This window comes from Acanthaster planci, linkage group LG10, assembly GCF_054643075.1.
Source record: "Acanthaster planci isolate LZ-2023a linkage group LG10, COTS_SCS, whole genome shotgun sequence".
NCBI classification, from domain to species: Eukaryota; Metazoa; Echinodermata; class Asteroidea; order Valvatida; family Acanthasteridae; genus Acanthaster; species Acanthaster planci.
The window spans coordinates 476,439-499,635 of NC_141786.1; the positions used below are offsets into that span (position 1 = coordinate 476,439).

The 23,197-nt window shown below is 39.6% G+C and overlaps 3 protein-coding genes across 21 annotated transcripts in view; 1 reads left to right on the forward strand and 2 right to left on the reverse strand.

The window, feature by feature from the left end:
* Window positions 1-23,197, forward strand: part of LOC110990617 (uncharacterized) — a 271,293-nt gene that overhangs the window by 110,052 nt on the left and 138,044 nt on the right. The window lies entirely within an intron of this gene.
* Window positions 1-23,197, reverse strand: part of LOC110988921 (fibroblast growth factor receptor-like) — a 94,023-nt gene that overhangs the window by 17,688 nt on the left and 53,138 nt on the right. For 16 of the 18 annotated variants that reach the window (XM_087142032.1, XM_087142031.1, XM_087142021.1 and 13 more), the window contains 11 exons: window positions 4,106-4,333; window positions 3,789-3,917; window positions 3,066-3,204; window positions 2,833-2,894; window positions 2,493-2,708; window positions 2,215-2,325; window positions 1,688-1,875; window positions 1,152-1,274; window positions 879-990; window positions 552-648; window positions 58-157 (listed from right to left, as the gene is read on the reverse strand). The exons of 1 other annotated variant lie outside the window; for it this stretch is intronic. In XM_087142032.1, the coding sequence (XP_086998158.1) occupies window positions 58-157; window positions 552-648; window positions 879-990; window positions 1,152-1,274; window positions 1,688-1,875; window positions 2,215-2,325; window positions 2,493-2,708; window positions 2,833-2,894; window positions 3,066-3,204; window positions 3,789-3,917; window positions 4,106-4,333 (1,505 nt within the window). The remainder of the gene's footprint in view (window positions 1-57; window positions 158-551; window positions 649-878; window positions 991-1,151; window positions 1,275-1,687; window positions 1,876-2,214; window positions 2,326-2,492; window positions 2,709-2,832; window positions 2,895-3,065; window positions 3,205-3,788; window positions 3,918-4,105; window positions 4,334-23,197) is intronic. One more of the 18 variants, XM_087142023.1, reaches the window with a different exon arrangement.
* On the reverse strand, window positions 18,268-22,335 carry LOC147797548 (tyrosine-protein kinase receptor Tie-1-like). Its single transcript, XM_087142045.1, has 5 exons — window positions 22,164-22,335; window positions 21,944-22,055; window positions 21,599-21,691; window positions 21,076-21,175; window positions 18,268-20,812 (listed from the first exon to the last, which is right to left on the reverse strand). Exons 2-5 carry the CDS (start codon window positions 21,982-21,984, stop codon window positions 20,735-20,737), a joined length of 312 nt encoding a protein of 103 aa, XP_086998171.1. The 5' UTR covers window positions 21,985-22,055; window positions 22,164-22,335; the 3' UTR covers window positions 18,268-20,734.

The window sequence follows — 23,197 nt, forward strand, 5'->3', positions numbered from 1 at the left end:
CTCACAAATGTGTTTCAAGTATGCAATTGGTATACTGTTAACCACACACTGACTTACATGTGGTGACTCGAGTGCTTTCTCCAGCTTCTGACCGATCTCTGTGAAAGACGGTCGTGCGGTAGATTCCTCCTGCCAACAGGCTAACATCATCTGATATCTACGAGAATAAAAACAACATCGAACAAATGTTTTTACTTTAATAGGAATAGGGCCCACATAAGGTTCACATCTTGGAATCTTGTGTTGTGCTACCAGCCAGATCTGGGTTTTCAGCCAAGCAAAGGTACACTTTTAGATGTTACAATAATATTTACACTTGTAAGCAACTACAAGTGAAAGAATTCTTTTACTACATCAACAAGAGCCTTTCGGCGCCGATCCAAAGGGAGTACCCCCATATTTTGATGGGTAGAGCCTATATTTTAAGGTTGGAAAAACCCATTAAGTATAAACCGTCCAGTGCTGTTTTTTAAAATTCCACCACCGGTATCGGTTTCGCAGATCATATTTCACACTTATGTTTCTCCAGAAAAGAATAGCTGGTTTCTTACATTTTGTCTTGGCAGTGGTCGGGTCTTGGCATACGATATCCTTCCTGTAGCTTGGTTATCATTGTCTTTGCATTCAGAGTAGGATACGGACGAGCGCCTTTAAAGTATTGTAGCACAAACCAAATTATTAATTTTCGAGGGTTTAATAAACTTTGAAATATATTCAAAATATTCAAACTAAAAGTTTCCATACACTAACTTCAATTGTTGTTTACTAAATAATCAGGTTTTAAAAAAAAGGTGCAGATATTTTATTAGGGAAGGGGTCATCTTTTAGACCAAACTCCCACAACAATTGGTAAGCAACACAAGCAATTTAAAACTCACCAAGTGTTACGATTTCCCACAAAAGTATACCGTAGGACCATACGTCACTCTCCGTAGTGTAGATGTCATCAACAACTGATTCCAGAGCCATCCAACGAATAGGCAACCGTCCCTTATATGATAATAATAATATTAATACAACTAATAATAAAAAGTGAGACTCTGACTCTGACACTTTCTGACATATTTTTACCGAAGTCTATTTTTACCGAAGTCTATCAAAGAGCAAAAAAATAAACCCAAAAAACAAAAAAAAAAACAAATTGCCATTACCTCCGACTGTCTTTGGTACATTCTCTTATTCTTGATGTCACGAGCAAGTCCAAAATCAGACACCTTACACACCATGTTCTCACCAACAAGAACATTACGAGCAGCTAAGTCTCTGTGAATGCACTGTTACGAAGAAAGAAAATTCCAAATTATTATACTGCACAGTTAGCTAATGGTTGATAGGCCACTTCATAGGGGGCTCTATCGATAAGTAGGCTGATCTCGGCGAACATCCAGCTTCGTGCCGTTTTGGTTTCAAGCTCCTCGTTTATTCACATTTACAGCTCCGATGTTGAATAAAAATGGTTGTTGACTTGAAGTCAAATGAACCCTGGTGTTGTTTTCAAATCTGCATTCTTTTAATTATTAATACGTCATGGGTATTTGGAGGCATTTGATGTACTTGTGGTAAAGTTTAAATGATATACACGAAGAAAGGCATATGTACCTTTCCCTTAGGATGTGAAAACTTAGTTTGAGTCTCTTTATTGAAGTAAAAATAGCTCTAGCTTGAGAATGAAGACTTTAATACCCACCTGCTGTGAAGCAAGGAAGGCCATACCATGAGCCACGTCCTTAGCAAACTTGAGGAGGTCTCTGGATGTCAGAGTTTTACTCCTTCCATGAAGGTTGCTATACACCTGTTTGCCTTTTCCTCGACTGCTTGTTAAGACATCTTTGAGTGGGCCTTTCGACATGTACTCCATGATGATATAAATGGGATCTGTACATTCAGATTTTTTTAGAAAACCTTTTTCTGGTTGTAGATTTTAAATTATTCAAAATCTTGAAATAATATTACATGTAAAAGCTTTTAAAATTGATTATGTAATGTCTTATGCTCAAACATCAATTAGATTCATCACTGACTACTTTGCTGGTCATTACTCATTTTCAATGTTATTGATAACAGGTGGATAAAGAAATCGATGCTTTTACATTTTGTGTATGTTTACATACATGGATTTCCCAAATTATGTTCTCTTTAAAAGCAACCTTGCTTGCTCGAAGTGATTTATTGTGGAAAAGATTTTTCGGTTCCAATCTGACATTTGTGCTTTACCTCTATCAACACAAAAGCCAAGAAGCTTGACGACATTCGCGTGGCTTGGAAGTTGTTTCATGAAGTCCAACTCTCGTAGCAAATCTCCCCTCTCCATTAGATCTGCGCCATCTGTAATTGAAATGTTGTACAGTATGCCGTCAGTAAATATGATTTTTGTGGTCATTTCTAATAAAGTGAACTTACACATTTTCTCGGAAAGACAAAAATATGCATTGGGTTGTGTCATGTAATAATAACGGCAATGGCAAGACTGCCCTACAGATTTTGCGAATTACCTCTGAGGGTTTTAAGTGCTACTTGAGTGACAGTTCCCAACTGGACAATACCAGTAGCTTTACCCAGCAACACCTTTCCAAAGGCACCTTGTCCAAGTTCACGTACAATTGTCAGCTTGTCTCGCGAGAATGCCGAGGCAGTTTCGGAAATACTGGCGTAGGCCGATTTACCTTGATCACTGCTGCTCTTAACGGACAATATTTGCAGGGTTACGTCTGCAGAAAATTTGAGATATTACAGGTATGATCATGTTGATTTGGCACTAAAATCGTTTTCAACAACCTCTAAAAAGTCTACTCTTTTTCTTTGGCCAAAAAGGTATTTATAAAGTTATCTCACCCAAATCTTGGTATTCCACCGCTTCATCAATGACATCACTTTTCCCCTCTGAAGTGGGTTTTCTGAAAAGTCAATAATTACCCACAAATACAAGTAAAGAAAATAGTAACGTTATAATATAATTTTGAAAAAAATATGCCAAGAGAGGGATGCAAAGTATTTTACAATTTTGCACTGTAAAATTGTGCGCATGTTTGAAAAAAAAATGCCCCAAAATCCACGCATCCTGCTACCTATTATGAAATTCGAAAATGATCACTTCAAGGAAAAAATCAATTTTATTTCCAACAACGTTCCTTTCCCGCATAGCCTCAAGAAAAGCCCATTTCCAAAAAAAGAGGACGTACCGATACTCCTTCGGTTGTCTGTTTTCTGAAAGATAACAAAGGGCAATCTTAATTAAATAATAAATACCAATGAAATATCAAAACAGTTGTGTTAGTTTCATTATTCTAGTACAGTATTATTGCCACAATGAAAACAAACATATACATAAAAACGCTAATACATACACTCTTCTCCACAAAGAATCTGTAACGTTACCTTTCTGACAAGAATTGTGAAACCGATCCCGTTTGCAATAAGGAAACTTTACACCTTTTTATTTTTTTCCAGAGCCACATCTTATCAAAGTATTATATTTTATTTTATATCCAAATCATATAATCCATTCCACCTATCCGATCAGGTACCATCAGTTTTTGTCGTCTTATTGTGACACTCTGTTTTGGCATGTCTCCTGCTCCAATTACTTCTCTCGAGAGGTAAACTTTGTCGAGTTCTAATGCTCACTTAGATACTCAGTTACTGTCAGTCAACATCGGTATGGAAGGAGCACTTGAAGTACACAGAAGTAAAAGACGAATGGAATTTCAGGAGCTGTTGCTTTATTGCCTGTAACCATTCATATTGCGGGTTTCAACATTACTTTGCTCCAGGTGTAGCTAACACCTTACCTCCTTGTGATCCTCTGTTTCTTCTCATATCTATGATTGTTACAACATTCAACGTGATGCTGATTAATGCAATGATGGCAAGAATCACCAGACCAGCAATCAATCCAGCATTATTAGACTGTCCTCCACCTGGGTGTATTAGAACAGAGCGTAAAATAACTGCAAACCTGTTTTACACCATAATCCCTCTGTAAAGCTAATCAAAGTACGTCTTGAGATGCATACAATCATATTTTGCCACAATTCTCAGGAATGTTTCTATCATGTGAAACATGCATGGAAAGTGTCATAAAAACTTCATGATTAATAAACCTGACCTGACACTGCAGACGTGGCGAGACTGCAGAAACCCTTACGACAATAGCTGGATCGAACCTCTTGAATGGCTAGGTCTGTGTTTGTCTCGAGACAGCCCCCATAATTAAACCATGGACTCTGATCCGTAAGACGAGCTTGTATCTGTAAACACGTTGATGTATCGCCATCTTGGGGAATACCATCAACTGATATGCTTCCTGTTTCTTGATTTGTGATGACAACAATACCTGAAAAACGAAAATCCAACGACCACTCTTTTCAAGAACGAAAAGATACCGGCTAACTTGTCGCATAATTTTTTTCTACTCTGGTCATCTCTTTGCCAAAAGTGTGATGTATTGGAGTGTACTACTTTCTGGGTTACAAACAAACAAGTACACTTGCCACTGTCAACCTTTACGAATTAACTCACCTAATTTCTCAGGAGTGTCAGCTGTATGTAGAAGAGAAAAAAAGAAAATAAATATAATCTTAACGAAGAACTTATCTCGCATCGGCAATACCAAAGAATTTTAAAACTAATGAAGATTACAGAATTGGTCCCTCAATGAATTGAAACAGGTGAAATACGTGTAGCTTGACTTACGTCGAGTCCTAAAACTCCGTTTGACGCTGTCACTAACGCCATTTTGATTCTCGGCGAAAACCTCGATTTCATACAAAGTGTACGGACGAAGTCCTTCAATCACATACTCAAAGATATCATTGTCTATTCTGGTGCGGGTGTCGGGGTTGAACACTGTCATTGTTTCCACTTCGCGGTAATTGATGAAAAACCACTGAGCTTCCCCTTCATCATTCCCAGATATCCAGGAAATTGTAACCGAAGATTCTGTGACTGTACTTGGGTTGACTGACACATCCTCTGGTGGCAACGGTTTGACTATGAAATGGAGAGCAGTGTAAAGGAACATTGATGCATACATCTTTACAAACTTTTCCAATCCAACAATTCAAAGTATCGTCATATTGTTAAATTAGGTTTTTAAACCCTTTTTATCTTACCTTTATCATTCAAGACAATGGTTAGTATATCAACCATTCCAATCCCATTACCGCTGTTGCATGTATAAGAACCGTAGTCTCCCATTGCAGTCACTTGACTGATGTGTACGACGCTCCTAACAATGAATCCATACACATCATCTCCTTCAATAATGGTATCGACCTGAAATATCCTTCCAGGATTGGTCTGATTAGTTATCTCCACACCATCTGGACCCTGCCATGTCATCCTGGGGAGGGGATGACCCTTGGCTACACATACAAGTGTAGCATTGAAGCCAGTGTTTGCCCCAACTGAGGTATCATTCTTATTTAAAATCTCCACTCCATCTGGAATAAAAGGGGGAAAAAGAAAATCAAATCTGATTTAAACTTCCCTTTTTATAAACCTAAGCCTCTAAAATCCAAGACAAGGAACAGTTCTTACAGTGTACAATGACGTCAACGGAGCTGGAATGGACAACTGGTGGTACGCCGTTGTTGCCTCGACATCTGTACGACCCGGCCTGCCCCTTTCTGATGCTGCGTAGTGTAAGGTTGCTTGCACCATCACTGTAGACAGATGGTAAGAAGTCTAGAGACCCGACCCTCTCCCAGGTGATGAAGTTGGTAGGCTTAGGATTGGCGTCGGCAGTGCAGGACAAGATTACTGTATCGCCCTCTTCTACAGGTCTGGTTGGCATGACAGTTGGTACTGAAAAGTCTGGAGGATCTAAACAATTTAAAAGTGAATTGTGACCTTTTTAACTTCTTTTTGTGGTACCCGATTTTAGGGAACTTTATGTGTAAACGTTTTAATTTTTTTTGTTCATTTTTACACCATTGGAGTTTGTGCACAATGTCTTTGAAAAAAAGTAATAGCTGTTAAATTCATTTACCACGTGAAAGCAGATCTCAATTTCCTGGCGTTTACTCATCGAAGTTTGATAATATCTCAACGTAACTACCCGCCTTTGTTGCAAAATTACGTTACGTTACAGTGAACCAACAGGAGGAGAATTTTACTTGTGAAATGTAATTTTCACTCACATTCTACATTCAGTACGCAGGAGTCACAGACAGTACCAGTACAGGATAGAGATGCCATCACACAACATTTGTACGTAGCTCCGTTATCTGCCTTAGTCAATGCACCTGTTGTCAACCTGAGTGTTGTAACGTAGCCACCGTAGCTACCATCTTCATTTACAGGAGCTAGACTTGTTTGGACGACGTTATTTTTGGACCAAACTAATGCTGTTGCCGGGTTGCTGCTATCTGATTGGCAGCTTAATTGCTCAATGCTTCCTGAGGCAGCACTCAAAGGACAGCTGACGCTAACCCTTTCAGAGCAAACTGATGAAGAGGTATAAATATCGCATTAGCTTGACTTTTGGGAGAACCGTTATTGAAATATCTTTTTACATGATCTGTAACAGACTATGGTGGTCAAGTGGTCACAGCCTGACTTAGGCAGTGTGTGGTTTGCTTTGGTTCAACAAGAATGGCTATATTTACATACTTCTTGAGTTAGTGATAACCTACGAAACCGAAGGTCTCAAAACTTACACTGAACATCAATCGGACCAAGAGATCCCATGGGCCCTGGCACCCATGAGGATCTCCTTGCTAGACATCTTATGATGTTGTCATTATCCTGTCGCACTGGTGTGAAATTTAGTGTGCTCATGAAGCTGTAGCGACTCCCTGATGCCGACGAGCTTGTCGTTGGTCCAGTTATAGACGAACCTCCATTGGACCAAACCAGACTCCAATCATCAGGGTATCCCCCGTCTGCTGTACATGACAATGTAGTCAGGACATTTTCAGTCATGGGTGAGCTGCCAGTGATAACAGGGTTATCCGGGGGACCTGTGTAAATAATTGTATTCATGAATATTATTATATAGGTGGGATTCTGAGGAAATGCATATTCTTTATTATAGCTGGTGCACTTATAGTAAGGCCTCGTAGACCGAAAGCACCCTTGGTCGTGGATAAGGTGTCTGCCATGGGATCTCACAGGTCAATGAATCTTTTTTTTTTACGATTTTCATGTTTTCATCGTCATATTACCTTTAAAATGATCATTTTCAGGACATATGCTACTTTAATTTTGAAATGTCTACAGAGATCGAACAGGTCAAACAACTATTAATTTGATATTTTTGTTAGTTAACTAGAATGTTTAATGTCTCGTAATCTGACAGAATGATTGCATGTTTACCGTTGACAGCAAGTGTAATCATAACTGATGGGTATGGTGGATGGGACTCTGTGGTATTGGCCTCACACTTCACCTGCTCTCTGTGATTGTCTCGACCAGGTGTAAATGTCCACATGCTGGTTGTATAAACCAAACCATCACCAGGTCCTCCTGAGGTAGGGCCGATAGTACTCTGCTGGTAGCTATTGGACCCAAGATCCCACTGAATGTTGGCTGCTGGTCTGGATTGTGCCTGACAGGTGAAGACATGTGATGCATCTTGGTCTACTGTGACTGTACCTCCCGGCGTGAAAGCCCCGTTTGCGTCAGATAGTGTCATGGATGAACTTTTAGGTGGAACTGCTCGTAGGAGAAGAAATTATTACACGTTAATGACACAGAGAAAGCCAAGAGTATTAATTTACACCAAGTAATGGAAAAAGAGAGTTTTCCGTGAGTAACCCCGCAAACAGGTCAGACTGCTGCTTATTGTGGCATGACCATCTTTATTGAGGCTTGGCACAACAAAGTTTCTCTATGATCACTCCAAGCAGGTGACAAGGTGACTGTACTGCTCTTGGTAGTCAATCCATCAGCGGCTACGATGTCACTGCTGTTATCCTATGTGGTGTCTCTACCTCCCACAGACCAGTTGAAAGATGCCCGAGGGTTGATGCCAGGTACGGTACAGTTGAATCGATAGTTCACTCCTTCTACCAGATACGCTGTGCATCCAGTGGATGGGTAGGTTCCAGTTGAGTCAGACAAGGCGATACTTGTGGGAAGCACTGTGTACATACATGTTAATGCAATGGGGAAATGGAAAGTATTTCATGCTTTTTTGAAGAATATTCTAGAACGTCTGTGAGAGGCAAATGCTACACAATACAGGGGTACCTGTAGTAGCCTAATTATCCGTTAGAGACCTTGCCAGATTAGACCAGTTTCACATTTCTGTTACTTAATACACTGAAGTTTACCAGGTCTCTAGGGTGCGCAATTCTTTCTGTTTGGTATTCTTGTTACAGGAACATTACACGCACATACCGTGTAGCAGAGACAACCAGTCTTGTAATTTATGCCTCATTCATTACTGCACCATGTGGAAATGTGTACACATGTATGGGGGTTCCAATAGGTGCATACCAGACATCATAAACACACTGTTTAAACAGTTGAGTTCACAACACGATCATGTAATGGATTTCTTTTGAACCTTCAAGAGAAATACGATGCCAGGACATTTTTCCCTCTGTATAAAAATAAATATCACTGAGACTTGTAAAACAACCAAAATCAGAATTGCTAGTGACAGTCATATACTTGCATACACCCAGCTGCTTGTAAATACAATGTTTTGATGTTTGTGATAACAGAGAGCATTGGTACATGAACAAACAATCCATATACATGTGCAGGTCCTTACCATTAACAACAAGTTCTATCGAATTCGTCTCTCGTGCCATTAGACTAGTACCTGCAATTATTGCTATTACCTGAAAATGATATCGCCCCCCTATTCTCATCAGAGAAACTTGCAGACAAGATTTGAAATATACTGAAGATATTATCTGAGGGATATGATGTATTCTGAAGTGTTATCATAACCATTATAGAAATTGGGACTTGCAACTCCTCCATAGAAATCAGCAATGACAATACCCGAAGAACCATCCGTACTCTTTCTAGACCACTCCAAATCCCTGAATGAGTAGCTGGCGTCAGATATAGTGTGTAAGTACATGACAATGTGTACATGGTCGGGTTCCCTGCGTAGCTATCGTCAGACTGCAAGGTGACTGTTACAGTTTGACTACCAACTGCTGAAATTACCGAAACAAACAACATTTCCCTAATGCCTAGCGAAGTACATTGTCTGAAATGTTCAATTTAATGAACCAATATAAAGCCGCATAATTCATATAAGAGTTTAACTTCCATGGTGTTAACGCAAAACCTTCAATTGTTTACCAGAACCTTCCCTCCCTTTTTCCACCACACAAACCAACAAGTCGGGGTGGGAGTCGCTTTTTTTTTCTAAAAATGACCGTCCCAATTTAATCATACCGTAAACAATCCTAGTAGGTACAGTGTTACTTAAAGAGAAATGGGGACACGCTTTACCGCTCACATGACGCGATGAAGGAAGAGGCCAAAGACAGAAATTCGACTCGGGGCAACTACAATCTGCACGTAAGTTCACTCCCATGCCTTTCTGCACCATTTAGTTGAGAGTTAGTGCATGTGCGCACTCAATCACCTCACTTTGGCTATAAAGGACACTGTTCCGACACTTGTTTTTCCCACGGATAGACAACATAACTTAATAAAGTTCACAGGTATAACCTGATAACTAAAAAATAACTAGACAACATTATACCACCGTATAATATGAACTCAGTTGCACAAAATTCGAAACAAAATCTTAAAAAGTGATTCACAAAAAAAAATAAAACACGATCAGATACGAAAGAAAACACGTCCACAGTCTCTCTGACTTTGAAACTACTTCTCTAGTTTATGAAAACAAACGAAATGAAGTGCCGTGTTTATCCCGACCCGATAAAACATCGGTATTATTTTCAAGTTATTGCAAATGGAATGGCTTTCACGAGAATCATTTGTCCGTATGGCTGCGTGTATTTGTGCGTTGATGGAGTACACGTATATGTTCGTGAACAGCACTACATGTATACGCAAGAAAAAAAGAAACTTCCACGTAAAATTTCTCTTAGTTTTAGGAAGTAGGACCTGCATTGAAAAAAATATGCTGCATGCTTCAGATTTTGAGCATTTTAGAGATAACCGTCAATGTGTATTTATTGCGTTCCAGTTGAGTGATTTGGGTGATTGTCAAAACCGTGTTTTTGCATTTTATGCTAATGGTTACAAATAAACGACTCACAGTTATGTGTTTGACCATTCATGTCCTGAACACAACCCTTGCCTATAAAAAGACACCAAGATGACAACAACACTTGTATTCATGATGCCACAACTGTTACAACCTGAGAGAGACCGAGCCATTCGAATGCTCCAAGTCGGAAGGAACCAACGGCCAGGCTATTCAGGGTCTACCACTCAACGACTGTGCATCTTGAATAGCGCCACAACACTACTGGCACCTCTGCATCGTCTCCTAGGTGATGGGATCAGACCATAATGACCGTACGTGGGCTCAGTGCCGACATACCGACATCACCAGGCTCTGGTCCAGTGATGCACAGCAAATCGACGCTGGACATTGCACAGATGGTTGCAAATTTTTGTCGGTGACTAGAAAAGGTTCCAGGGCTTTGGGGCTGATGGCAAGGTGCGGGTTTGCAGGAGACGCCACTTGCGGTACGCTGAAGCTTGTGTTTGCCAAGTCAACCGCTGGGGTGGCCAAAGCGTGATGGTTTGGGCTGGCATATCGGCCAATCAATTGGTTTTCATCGAAGGAACCTCAATGCTTCCCGCTACCGGGACGAGATCCTGGACCCTATTGTACTACCTTTACTGGAACGATTTACGGGTCGTGTTGTGTTCAAACTGGAAAACGTCTGTCCCCATGTGGCTCGCGCGTACGCTGACTTTCAGGAGAAGAACTATGTCGAGGTGTGTCCATGGCCAGCTCTCAGTCCAGATATGAACCCCATCGAAAATGTGTGGGACTTGCTCAGTTTTTCGACAACTAGATCATCCCCAGATACATAACAGCAGCTGAGGGTGGCACTGGAGGAAGACTGGGCTGCTATCCCACAGGACCAGATGTGACATTACCGTCGATCCATGAGGCCACGAATTACAGCTGTTCTTAACGCGAATGGAGGTCATGTTAATTATTGAACTGTAAATGTCACTTTTGTGAGTTGTGGCGCTAATTTGTTTTGTTTTCGTTGTTAAAATAACACAAAAATTGGATTACTGGGCTAAAATGTGAAGGATTTATATGTGGGATTTTAACACATTTTTGTTTTCACAAAATTTGGGCTTAAGCTAAAAAAGTCAGTGATGGATTTCTTTTTCTCCTTGAGTGTATGTAGCATGATTGTATGTGCGTATCATGTACATAAAACGAATTGGGATGTGATTTGGATGCATGTATCAACAATAAGTACCGAGCCCCTAGGAGGGCAGGCACAATTAGGATTTCTTTTATTTCGTTCCCTCGAAATATTATCTCGTTCCTTGAAATCTTTTCATTCCCTCGTAATATTATTTCGTTGCCTCAAAATGATTTCGTTCCCTCGAAATAGGATATTTCATTCCCTCCTAATGTATGATTTCGTTCCCTCGTAATACATGATTTCGTTGTCTCGAAATATTGACTCAGTGCGTCCTGTGCATGAATTTCGGAAACTGCACACCACGCGCTCACACACATTCTCTATGTCTAATGTCCATATTTCATGGGAAAGGCCCATTGTAGTCTGATTCGGTTTTCTCATGTTTTCCGTTTTTATCATCATGTTTATATACTTATCGCTAGTGTAGAGTTGGTTGTTCTTAGTATTCTAGGCCTCACTAAAAACAGATTGTAGTTTTGGCCATGTATATACCATTAAAACTTTATCATCAACATTATCATTTTAATGACAATGTGACTGATTGTTTGGAATCAATAATACAAATTGTGAAAACTACATCACAAAACATCGTTTGACCTACCTTACTATAGAAGTATTCAGTGAAACTTGGAGGAATTCGACAACTTTCTTGAAAGGTCTTCATGCTATTTTGAAGGGACAATATCAATATTTCGTGAGGACGAAATAATGTGTTGAGAGAACGACATAATATTTCGTTGGAACAATATGATTTCGAGGGAACGAAATAATATTTCGTAGGAACGAAATGATTTAATGGAACGAAATAATAATTGGGGGGAGCTAAATAGTAAAAAAAAATCCTCATTGTGCCTTTCCCTTAGGGGGCTAAGATGTATGCATTGTGCAGACGCAAATTTGCGCATACTCATACAAACTCTTCATCCGTAGCAATTGGTCAAGCTGTGACCATACTGCTCATTTTACCAATGCCTGCAATGGCTGCGCTGCGCTGGCCGGTCACGCCTTATGGTCGCGCCGTGAGTCGCGCTCACGCGCACAGTACAACGGTGCGAATAAATCACGGTTTTGCAGACAATTTGAATGTGCACATCGATTTTGCTAGTTGTAATGTTCTGTAGCGTACCCCTGGGTGATCTTGTCCCTCAAAACCCGGTAACGTAAAGGAGGGGGACAGATACAGCACTTCCAACAAAGAATTTATTGATCTTCATTCACCAAACTCGGTGCACGACCCTCCAAAACGGCCGTCAGAACAACAACAGCCACAACAACTCTACGTGACACTTGAGCTCTACAAAAACACAGCGTATCACAATTTATACACAATTTCTAAAGCCGCCCTGGCACTTTTCCAATTTCCCTCCCGCGCCCACCAAACCACGACGCCCCAAAAATAGAACCAATTTCCTGTGCGGACCCAGCACAAGAGAAACAGGTTAGGGCACTCCGCCGGCGGCGTACGAAAGATTAACGTGGCAATAAAACACGAAAAAGGTTATACAATTGTCCGTTACAGTTCTATTAGAGTCTCAATGTTTATGACCCCACGCCCCAAAAGTCCTAAATGCGATTTAAATTAGGAGAACATCATGCCTGGTTATTGACAATAAACGATTGTGCACGTGCAAAGCTTAGATTTGATTTGAAGGACTCAGAAAAATACGACTTTCGAGGACTCAGACTTGACTGGGTCTTGGACTAAATTGACTTGGACTTAGATGAGGTGGACTCGTATACGACACTGACCAGTACACTCATGGACTTTGATAACAAATAAGGGCCCCTCTTTACGCTTTTTCAACATTCCAAATTTAATATTCCAAATTCCACTCTTACCTCTGACTTGAAGTGTTACGGCAATGTCTAAGTCTGCAGCGTTTGACCCATCTTGTCTATTGGTGGCAGCGCATACTACCTGGGACACAGCCGGGTTCTTCGGTATGTCTACGATAACCGTATTGAAGCTATCGGTCAGATTATTTTGCCCGGTATTGGGAGTATTCGTCTGATTTCCAAGAGGTTGGTCTGAACTGCTACCGGCAGTGATGGTCCAGCTTAAGGTCGCTGCTGGTTTGACAGCAAGTGTGATGCAGGTAAATTGATGATTGTCCCCAGCCACAATAGGGATGGAAGTGCTGCTGCTGTGTGGTGTACTGTCGTAAACAATTGCAATGGAACTGGGTGGCACTATGAAAAAATATGACATTAGCAACGTCAATTGCATGCACAACATCTATAGTGCTGCAAAATAAAAACTACATTTGAACATGTTAGCATTAGTATTGAAAAAAAATCACACACAGACAGGTAACAAACACAGTAAATGCAGTATTCTCTGGAAGTCTATTCGATGTTTTATCTATGTATAATATGGTTTCATGCAGGTACTTTTGCTATAGAATATTAAAAGGCCACAGACGCACGGTATTATCATTTGTATAATTTTGTTAAAAGAAACGTTTTCAATTTTATGGAACTTTATTGCAACTAGAGACAGGTAAGTACTCGCTACACGCAGTAGACCCCGCCTCACGTGTATGGAGGAGGGGGAATCTTAAGCATTCATTTTACTCACAGAGCTACAGGAACATGTACGTGTACTACTATGCAGAGTGGCACCAAAAAGTAGGAGGTGGGTGCAAGATGCCTCTCTGTGTTGTAGGACATGGTTGAGCAAGGTTAATGTATACTGGTCATTATGAATATGCATCGATGATCAGATGTAAGGTACGTGTTATATGTACGTAAAGTTGGTATTCAGATATAAATGTACATGGGCCTAACCGTGTATTCTGTCAAGTGAAAATACTGAGGGCTGCGTAAACACATATTTTAGTCTTGATGAGCTGTTCTTCCGGAACGGTCCACAGAAGGGCGGGTGTTCATAATAAGGGGAATGTAAAAGTTTCCCAAGAGCCAGAGGGAGATTCGACTAGTTGTCAAAGTTACAAGTAGGAGGTAACAAAGGAGTTAGCCCAGGGCATACCAGAAAAACATCAATAAATGAATGGATAATTGGTAGTTTTTCATTGTGTATGTATTCACGGCGTGTGGTATAATTGGCCGGGTATGATTTTGTTTGTCACCCAGCACCCCAAATTCGGCGATGGCTGTCTGGTGAACGATACAAATCTGAACATTATTATTAAAAATCTCAGAAAATCGTACCACAAATTCATTACTTCCACCCCTACCTCACCAAAAAAACGGGAGTTGCATTTAAAAGGGGCCATTTTTGACTTCAGGGGAAAAAGTGAAAACAGGCTAAACTAAAATTTCATCAAAAGTTTGTTAAAATAAACATTTATAAATCAGAATATTTGGAGTTTGATTTAAATTTATTAATTCATTTTTAAACCATTTTATTGAGGGTAACCTATCCAGCAAAAAGCTGATCATTAGGGTGTATTTTTTACATTACCACAAATACATGTATACAAATTTATGAGAGTCATCCACAGAAAAGACCCCTCATTCTTGAAAAAAAGTTGAAAATTTATGTTTCAAATCCAGTAGAAAATCAGTTTTAAAGAGGGGAGATAAGTATAATTACAAGGGAAAAGACAATCATGTGCGTCCCCCTACCTCCCCCGGAATTGATAAAAAAATGCAAGTGCAAATGAACTGGCCAAGTACAAGGTTAATGGATATACGTCGGACTCATATCATATTCTTATTATCTTATTCTGTAGCTATGATGTCGTTACTGGAAGAAGACAATCTACACTGTGAAGCGTGAGTGGTTTAAATTTTTATCCCTATGGGAATTCAAAATAAATATTCATGAGCTACAATCTCAATTTGTACTTTTTTTTACATGCAAGTCAGATCCCCCCCCCTGAAAAAAAATGTGTGTATTATTCATTGCAGTAAAGATCACGATTTGGTCCATTTTGGGCATTTTCTATCCAGGGCAATCATTATGGTGCTGGTTGCACTGAGGTTTCACATCAGCAATATCTGCAGTACCATGTCATGTTAGCTGCACGTGTATACAATGTACATGCACTTTCGAGGAGATATAACCTTGGCTTGAAATCCGTCTCACGCTCACTACCTTTACCATGCTGCATGCATAAACTTGATTTCAGGCTGAAAAAAGTAGTAGTGAGATTGACCATTATTATAAAAATTACTGAAAACAGCTGAAAACAGGCATGAAGAAACTGAACTGCGAAAATATCCTATACTTTGTACACAGCCAGTGAAGAAAAAAGCCGAAATCCAAAACAAAAAGAGCTGAAATCAGCTAAAAAGCTGAAAAACCTCACCACCCCTAAAAGTGATCACAGACAGCAATTGTATTGGACAAGATGGCTGGGCTAAGTACACGTCCAGTGTGATAACAACGCCCGAGGTACAAACTTGTGCCGCACAATCAGTGAAACAGGCTGTGAAGTGATTTGCACAGTATTAGTTCATGTATATTTTGTTTGGAAACGAAAGGATGTTTGACATTAGAAACTTTATTTCATATTTTTTGTGGGCTGTGCTGTTATGCGGCTGCCGATAAATGACTGTGTAATGCATTACATAAGTCAGGTTTCTGCCTAAGTCAGGTGAAATCTGTCGGTCCCACTGGATCCGACTTATGGTTTAAATTTGTTTTCCAGTATATGAGCAACGCAAACGGGAATGAATTTCAAACTGCTGGGAGTGGACAGGCAGGTTTAAACTTTGTTAGAAATGGACACATGTAAATCTATGGGGTATATTTACCTGTAACTGGCAAAAGTACATGCATTTTCTTCTACATGTATACTGCATCTGTCATCAATTGGAATATTTCAAGACATCAGTGACTTTTATACTGACTCACCTCTTATCCTCATTGGTGCTGAAGCAGACTGATATCCTTGACCAGCGACATTGGTCTGGCAGCTATATACACTTTCATCTTCTAATGTCACTGATGTGATGGTCAGAGGATAATTGCTTTGTGTTTTGTCAAAACGGAAACGACTTATATCTACTGACCCACCCCAAGTTACATCACTGCCAAGCAATCTCACAATTTGTTCACTACCACTAGCGGTACAAGATTGTTCATGGACGACGCATTTAATCCACACAACCTCACGAGGTGTCCTTGACGGCAAACAAGTCAGTGTCGTTGGTTGGTTGACATCTGCCCAGGGATCTACTCCCACAACAGGTTGCTGCATAGTTAGACCAACTGGAACAAGGAACGGAAACATATGTGACGGAAAGTTTCTATCATGATGAATCGGCTGTTGCAGACACTTAACAAATTCCACTAAATGTTCACAATGTGTACAAAAATCTCATGGAGTTTGTAAAACGTGATTTTTGTAGAGGTAAATATGATTCGTGTAAATGTGACCGTGGCGCGTCCAAACAAATTAAGTTCCAGCTGCAGTTCAATTTCAGTTTTTCCCATAAAATCAGTTGTAGACTGAAAATAACCTGATGAAAGTTAACCCGCCTGAAAATAATTTAGCAGGGGGGCAAGCAGAAAAATCTGTTAAAAATGACGTTCAACGATGGATAACATTTGGACCATATTAGGCTTAGATGCAGCTGTAGACATGTTTAACTGAAAATGAAAATCATTCTCGCAATTCTGTAATTTTAAACACAAGTTTAAGGTCTTTGTTGTCCTGGCAATGGTCCCACTAAGTTTTAGGCTGGGATATCCATTTATACGAAGCTTTAAAGTAAATTGATCAAGCGCAGAGCGCTTGAAATTGTTGTCTTACCTGCGTAATAAAAACACAGCCAAACGAGGAAGAACTTGCCGGCTGCAAGCGCCATCGTTGTGTGTGTAGTGTAGGCAGAACTGAAGTCTCTTCACAGTATAGATTATATGTAGCTTGCTGAAACCACTCACACACTGAACCAGGAAATTTGTCACAACAAATATAACAGCTGTTGTGCAAAGAATACAATGTGTACATGCAAATGCACAAAAGAAATAAAACCTTTGAACTCCCTTGTTACTTCATTGTTGAAGTGTTTGGAAGTAAAACGGGGTGGCACCGATGGAAAGTAGGGTCAACAGCTCGACACGGAGAAGTGGCATCTTGTTCACCCATAGCCGTTTTCAAATGTGTATTTGCTTATTTTTATTGATCGACGAGAAGTACATTAAAACAAAATCACTGTAGAATTAAAGATAAATTTAAGATAAAGATTAAAGAGAACGAATAACTGACCAAAATTACAATAATTATTTCCAACTTTATCACACACATACATTGTAACAAACTCACACACTTTCATAAGCAGTAACTCGCTACTGCGCCTACAGTGAGGCTTTTCACGACGGTCCCTGAGCCGAGCGTATTTTTTATATTGTGATAATATTACTTGTGATGTTGAAGATAAAAGTCATATGTACTTCTGGCGAACCTTGAATATCTGATGGCGTTCTCATGTAAAATCCACCCTTATGTAATGGATTCCCGTCGTGGAAGCTTACGTATCGAACTATTTACGCGTCCTATCGCGTGGAGCTTCAAACTTCACGTGCAGTGCATTAATACCGATTAAAACTGTCACACTAAAAGGTCCCATCCTTCAAAAGCTCAACTAAAATACTGAAATATTCTTAATCTACATTCATGAATACCTCAGGCAGTTTCTCTCAACTCACGCAACGTCATCGTGTATCAACAACTTGATAATGAACACTGCTATTTCAAACGCCTTCTGCGTACGAACGCTCAGGCACTGGGATACTACACAATCTAATTCATTACTGTTGGTCAATAGTCTTTGAGTGCCGCGGCTCGAAGGACGCAACATGCGCGTGCGAATTCCATATAAGGCACGGGTGTACAAGGAACATATAAAATGGACAGAGGTGTTCGGGAAAATGAAGGAAAATTTCATTTTCAAACCCACGGAAATGTATATTACATTGTCTTCTTTGATTCTCTGACTAAAAGGGTATTTATGAACGGGATTAATTAGAATGTGTCCTTACTGAGCAGTCGCATCGATTATCCTTAAACAAGAAGTCCCCTTAGTATGGACAGAGTTTATTATTGTTAAGCTAATGTTGTTTGAATGACTGAAAGCAGAATGGAATGTCTGGATGTCAGCTGAACATCTAGGTAGGACATGAGGGTCCCCTTTACCCGAAACTCCACCCTCAACCCTTGCGGCATTACGGTGTCCTATACCTAAGACCACCACCACTACACCGGGGTTAGGGCCTTTTATACCCAAAGCCAATCTCTTCATCGCCACGGTTTGTCTGCCATACAACGACCCTACCTCCCACCAGCTCCGACGCATCTTACACTTAGTCGAGAACGAGGTATTTCGTTCTCTGCCACACGTAATCCAATCCATCCTCTACACCGACAAGGACAAAACACCTCAGAGCAGTCAGCATGGTGTGTACCACAATCCCTGTGAATGAATTAAGGTGTGGAAATAGGCAGAAATCTGTGGAAACAGGCAGAAACAAGCATATGGAGAGAGTTCGACAAATCGGTCATCGTCAAGCACGCCCACATCTCGGACCACAAGATTCACCGGGACTCTGCACAACTCATCGCTCTCGTCAAGAACTAGCTACCAGGAAGAATATGTGAAGCCATCAAAATATTCCATCATTAATCAGTCCTGCAAGACGTAAGATTCTAGCTCAGCGACATCTTGCATCCGCTCCCCCAAGCAAAGGCTATTCCTTTCCTGGACATTAGGGTGACTTATCCCTTAAACCTTCCACTCCTCCACGACCACCTCCCCAGGTGTTGGTGTCTCCTCTACCCAACCTCTTTCAAAACAGATCTTACCATGTGGTGTTACCGCAAGCCCTCCCTTTATATTAACTACTAAAAAGGAATTGATAAATTATAATTCTTAAAGACTAGTCCACAGCAAAGTTAACTAAAACTCCTAAACAGACCCTTTCAGCATCTATCACAATCAATGAAACCAGAAACCTGATGGTACATTTCGCGAGTGTTTGCGAGTGTCACCGGGTGATTGGGCATAGAGCCCGCTATAATGAGGTTGTTGCTTTGTTTGAATATGGCAATAGTACGGGGTATTGTTTCCATCCAACATCTATGGCGTCAGTGTCTCTCAGTATCTTATCAATAAAAAAATTACATGACAGCCATTTCTTTTCATTATACTTTCTTCAATTTAATAACAGTCATTAAGATTTTCGATCTTCTTATATGAGAGACCACACATTCCAAAATTTGTATCCTTATGGGGACATGGCTTTGTTCTCCGGTACTAATTCGGTTGCGTGTGAAACCATGTTTTCAAAATGCTCCCATTTCAACATGAATCACTCTCCTGGACTGAAATTTGGATCGAATGTCCCTTATATTTCGAAATGCAACAGATTGTTACACATTAAAGTCTCTCCTTTTTGAGCTATTTCCAAATATCAGTTTCGTGAAATCCTTGTGGAGACCTATACATTTTTAGAAATTTCTTGTGCAGACCTATTCAACCCATTCTTTTGCGTCTCCACAAGGCAGCGTATTTAGGCACTTTGCTCCTCAATAAAATACCTATAATGCAAACCCACAAAAGAAAACACGCTCATAATGGACACTATACATATTTCCTAAATTGATTTACTCTTAGCAGGTCAGAGGCATTGTAAAGTATTTGTGTCATTTTTGTATTCTTGTTAAAATTCCAATAATTTTTCTGACAAAATTATTTTTCTTTCCTCGAAATTAACCACAATTTTTAGCTCATTAACGTGTTCTTTCCGCTTAGATTTAAACCATATTTCCAGAAAGCTATATGCCAAGTTCTACATATTAGTATACATAATTACAAAACTTTAACGACCGATCTGTAAGGCTTTCCTCGAGAGGAAATGACCTCATTTGTGGTTAATACTGGAACATGACCTTGAGATATACTGAGGCCAAAATACCGGAAGGTTTAGTAGTAATTCATGTACAAAAGTATTTTCAATGGCTAAGGCTATAAATCTCAGCAACAAGAAGGTGGAGATCACTCAGCCTCTCTCTTTTCAACTTTATCGAACCTTCTTGCCAAAACGGTCAATTTTAGTTAAACTGAAAATTGTAAGATGAGAACCGAAACAACTTAGCAAGTGAAAGGGGATAACATGTCCCCCAATGTTCTTCAACTATGGCTCAAGTTAACGATTGCAATAAGTGACAACTTGATTGACAGTGAAGTTTATTTCGGTGATGTTTCTCGAAATTATAACCTCAGTTTCAACTGCAGTGATTCCTTTAAAATAATTTTAATCTCCATTTGATTTTTTCTCAAACATTTTTTTCTTAAATTCACTCCTTGGAAGTAGGAGAGACACGCTCAGTCTTACAATTTCCTACTAACGTAGAAGATACGTTTGCCCTAATAACGGTGGCTTTTGATGTGAGATGTATACATTGTATCATTTATTTCTGCTAGATCCTTTCATCAGGAGAGTTTAGAATTGTGACTTTGTATTGAAACTCTTGATAATCCGACAACGTTATATACTCCTGGAAAGAAATACGATAAAAAAAGGTTAAAGGTCAACAAAAGAGCAGTAGTGAGTACATGAAAAAAAATTGTAAACAAATGTGACATTTTTAAACGTTTACCTCTTGTGATCCCTCAGTAAAAGCTTTCTACGTCAAAATGTTTGTTATGACGTTTTCAACGAAGGTAAAATGAATATTTGAATCTCGTTCCTTATCCAAATGACCTCACAAATGTGTTTCACGTATGCAATTGGTATACTTTTAACCACACACTGACTTACATGTGGTGACTCGAGTGCTTTCTCCAGCTTCTGACCGATCTCTGTGAAAGACGGTCGTGCGGTAGATTCCTCCTGCCAACAGGCTAACATCATCTGATATCTACGAGAATAAAAACAACAACGAACAAATGTTTTTACTTTAATAGGAATAGGGCCCACACGAGGTTCACATCTTGGAATCTAGTGTTGTGCTACCAGCCAAATCTGGGTTTTCGGCCAACCAAACGTATACCTTTAGATATTACAATAACATTTAAAATTTACACTTGTAAGCAACTATAAGTGAAAGCATTCTTTACTACTTCAACAAAAGCCTTCCGGCGCGGATCCAAAGGGAGTTTGGGGGTTACCTCATGCTATGCATTGCCCATATTTTGATGGGAAGAGCCTATATTTTAAGGTTTCAAAAACCATTAAGTATAAACCGTCTAGTGCTGTTTTTTAAAATTCCACCACCGGTCGCTGTTTCGCAGATCATATTTCACACTCATGTTTCTCCAGAAAAGAATAGCTGGTTTCTTACATTTTGTCTTGGCAGTAGTCGGGTCTTGGCATACGATATCCTTCCTGTAGCTTGGTTATCATTGTCTCTGCCCTCAGAGTAGGATATGGACGCCTTTAAAGTATTGTAGCACAAACCAAATTATTAAATTTCCATGGTTTAATAAACTTTGAAATATATATTCCCTGAATGATTTTAAAAAGTTATCTTTTGTCAAGAATTCAAACTGAAAGTTTCCATACACTCCCTTCAATTGTTGTTTACTAAATAATCAGGGTTTTACAAAAAATGCAGATATTTTATTAAGGAAGGGGTCATCTTTTAGACCAAACTCCCACAACGATTGGTAAGCAATTTAAAACTTACCAAGTGTTACGATTTCCCACAAAAGTATACCATAGGACCATGCGTCACTCTCCGTTGTGTAGACGTCATCAACAACTGATTCCAGAGCCATCCAACGAATAGGCAACCGTCCCTTTTAAAATAATAATAATGCTAATAAGAAAAAGTGAGACTCTGACATAACTTTCTCACATATTTTTTTACCGAAGTCTGTCAGAGCCAAAAAACAAATTGACATTACCTCCGACTGTCTTTGGTACATTCTCTTATTCTTGATGTCACGAGCAAGTCCGAAATCAGACACCTTACACACCATGTTCTCACCAACAAGAACATTACGAGCAGCTAAGTCTCTGTGAATGCACTGTTACGAAGAAAGAAAATTCCAAATTATTATACTGCACAGTTAGCTTATGGTTGATGGGCCATTTCATAGAGGGGCCCTTTCGATATGTAGGCTAATCTCAGTGGACATCCAGCTTCGTGCCGTTTTGGTTTCCAGCTCCTCGTTTATTCAAATTTACAGCTCCGATGTTAAATAAAAATGGTTGTTGACTTGAAGTCAAATGAACCCTGGTGTTGTTTTCAAATCTGCATTCTTTTAATTATCAATACGTCGTGGGTATTTGGAGGCATTTGATGTACTTGTGGTAAAGTTTAAATGATATACACGAAGAAAGGCATATGTACCTTTCCCTTAGGATGTGAAAACTTAGTTTGAGTCTCTTTATTGAAGTAAAAATAGCTCTAGCTTGAGAATGAAGACTTTAATACCCACCTGAGCCACGTCCTTAGCAAACTTGAGGAGGTCTCTGGATGTAAGAGCTTTACTCCTTCCATGAAGGTTGCTATACACCTGCTTGCCTTTTTCTCGACTGCTTGTTAAGACATCTTTGAGTGGGCCTTTCGACATGTACTCCATGATGATATAAATGGGATCTGTACCAACCAGATTTAAACAAAAATCTTTTCTGGTTGTAGATTTTAAATTATTCAAAATGTTGAAATCATATTACATGTAAAAGCTTGCGAAGTTGATTATGTGATGTCATATGCTCAAACATTAATTAGACTCATCACTGACTACTTTGCTGGTCATTACTTATTTGCAAATTATTGATTAACAGGTGGATAGAGAAATCGATGCCTTTACATTCTATATGCTTGTTCACAGCATTGACAAGAAGCAAATATCACTCCCCCCAGGAAAGTTACACTTATAGGACATGTAATATACATAGTATATGTAATACTAATATCAAATGTTAAGAGAAC

Bases quoted from the DNA above. Each gene is read 5' to 3' on its own strand.
- LOC147797548 (XM_087142045.1), bottom strand. From the start codon at position 21,984: ATGGTCCTATGGTATACTTTTGTGGGAAATCGTAACACTTG. The intron at 21,176-21,598 runs GTAAGAAACCAG...TTATTCTCGTAG, and splicing joins GACTACTGCCAAGACAAAAT to ATATCAGATGATGTTAGCCT. The intron at 20,813-21,075 runs GTAAGTCAGTGT...ATTTCTTTCCAG, and splicing joins AAGCACTCGAGTCACCACAT to GAGTATATAACGTTGTCGGA.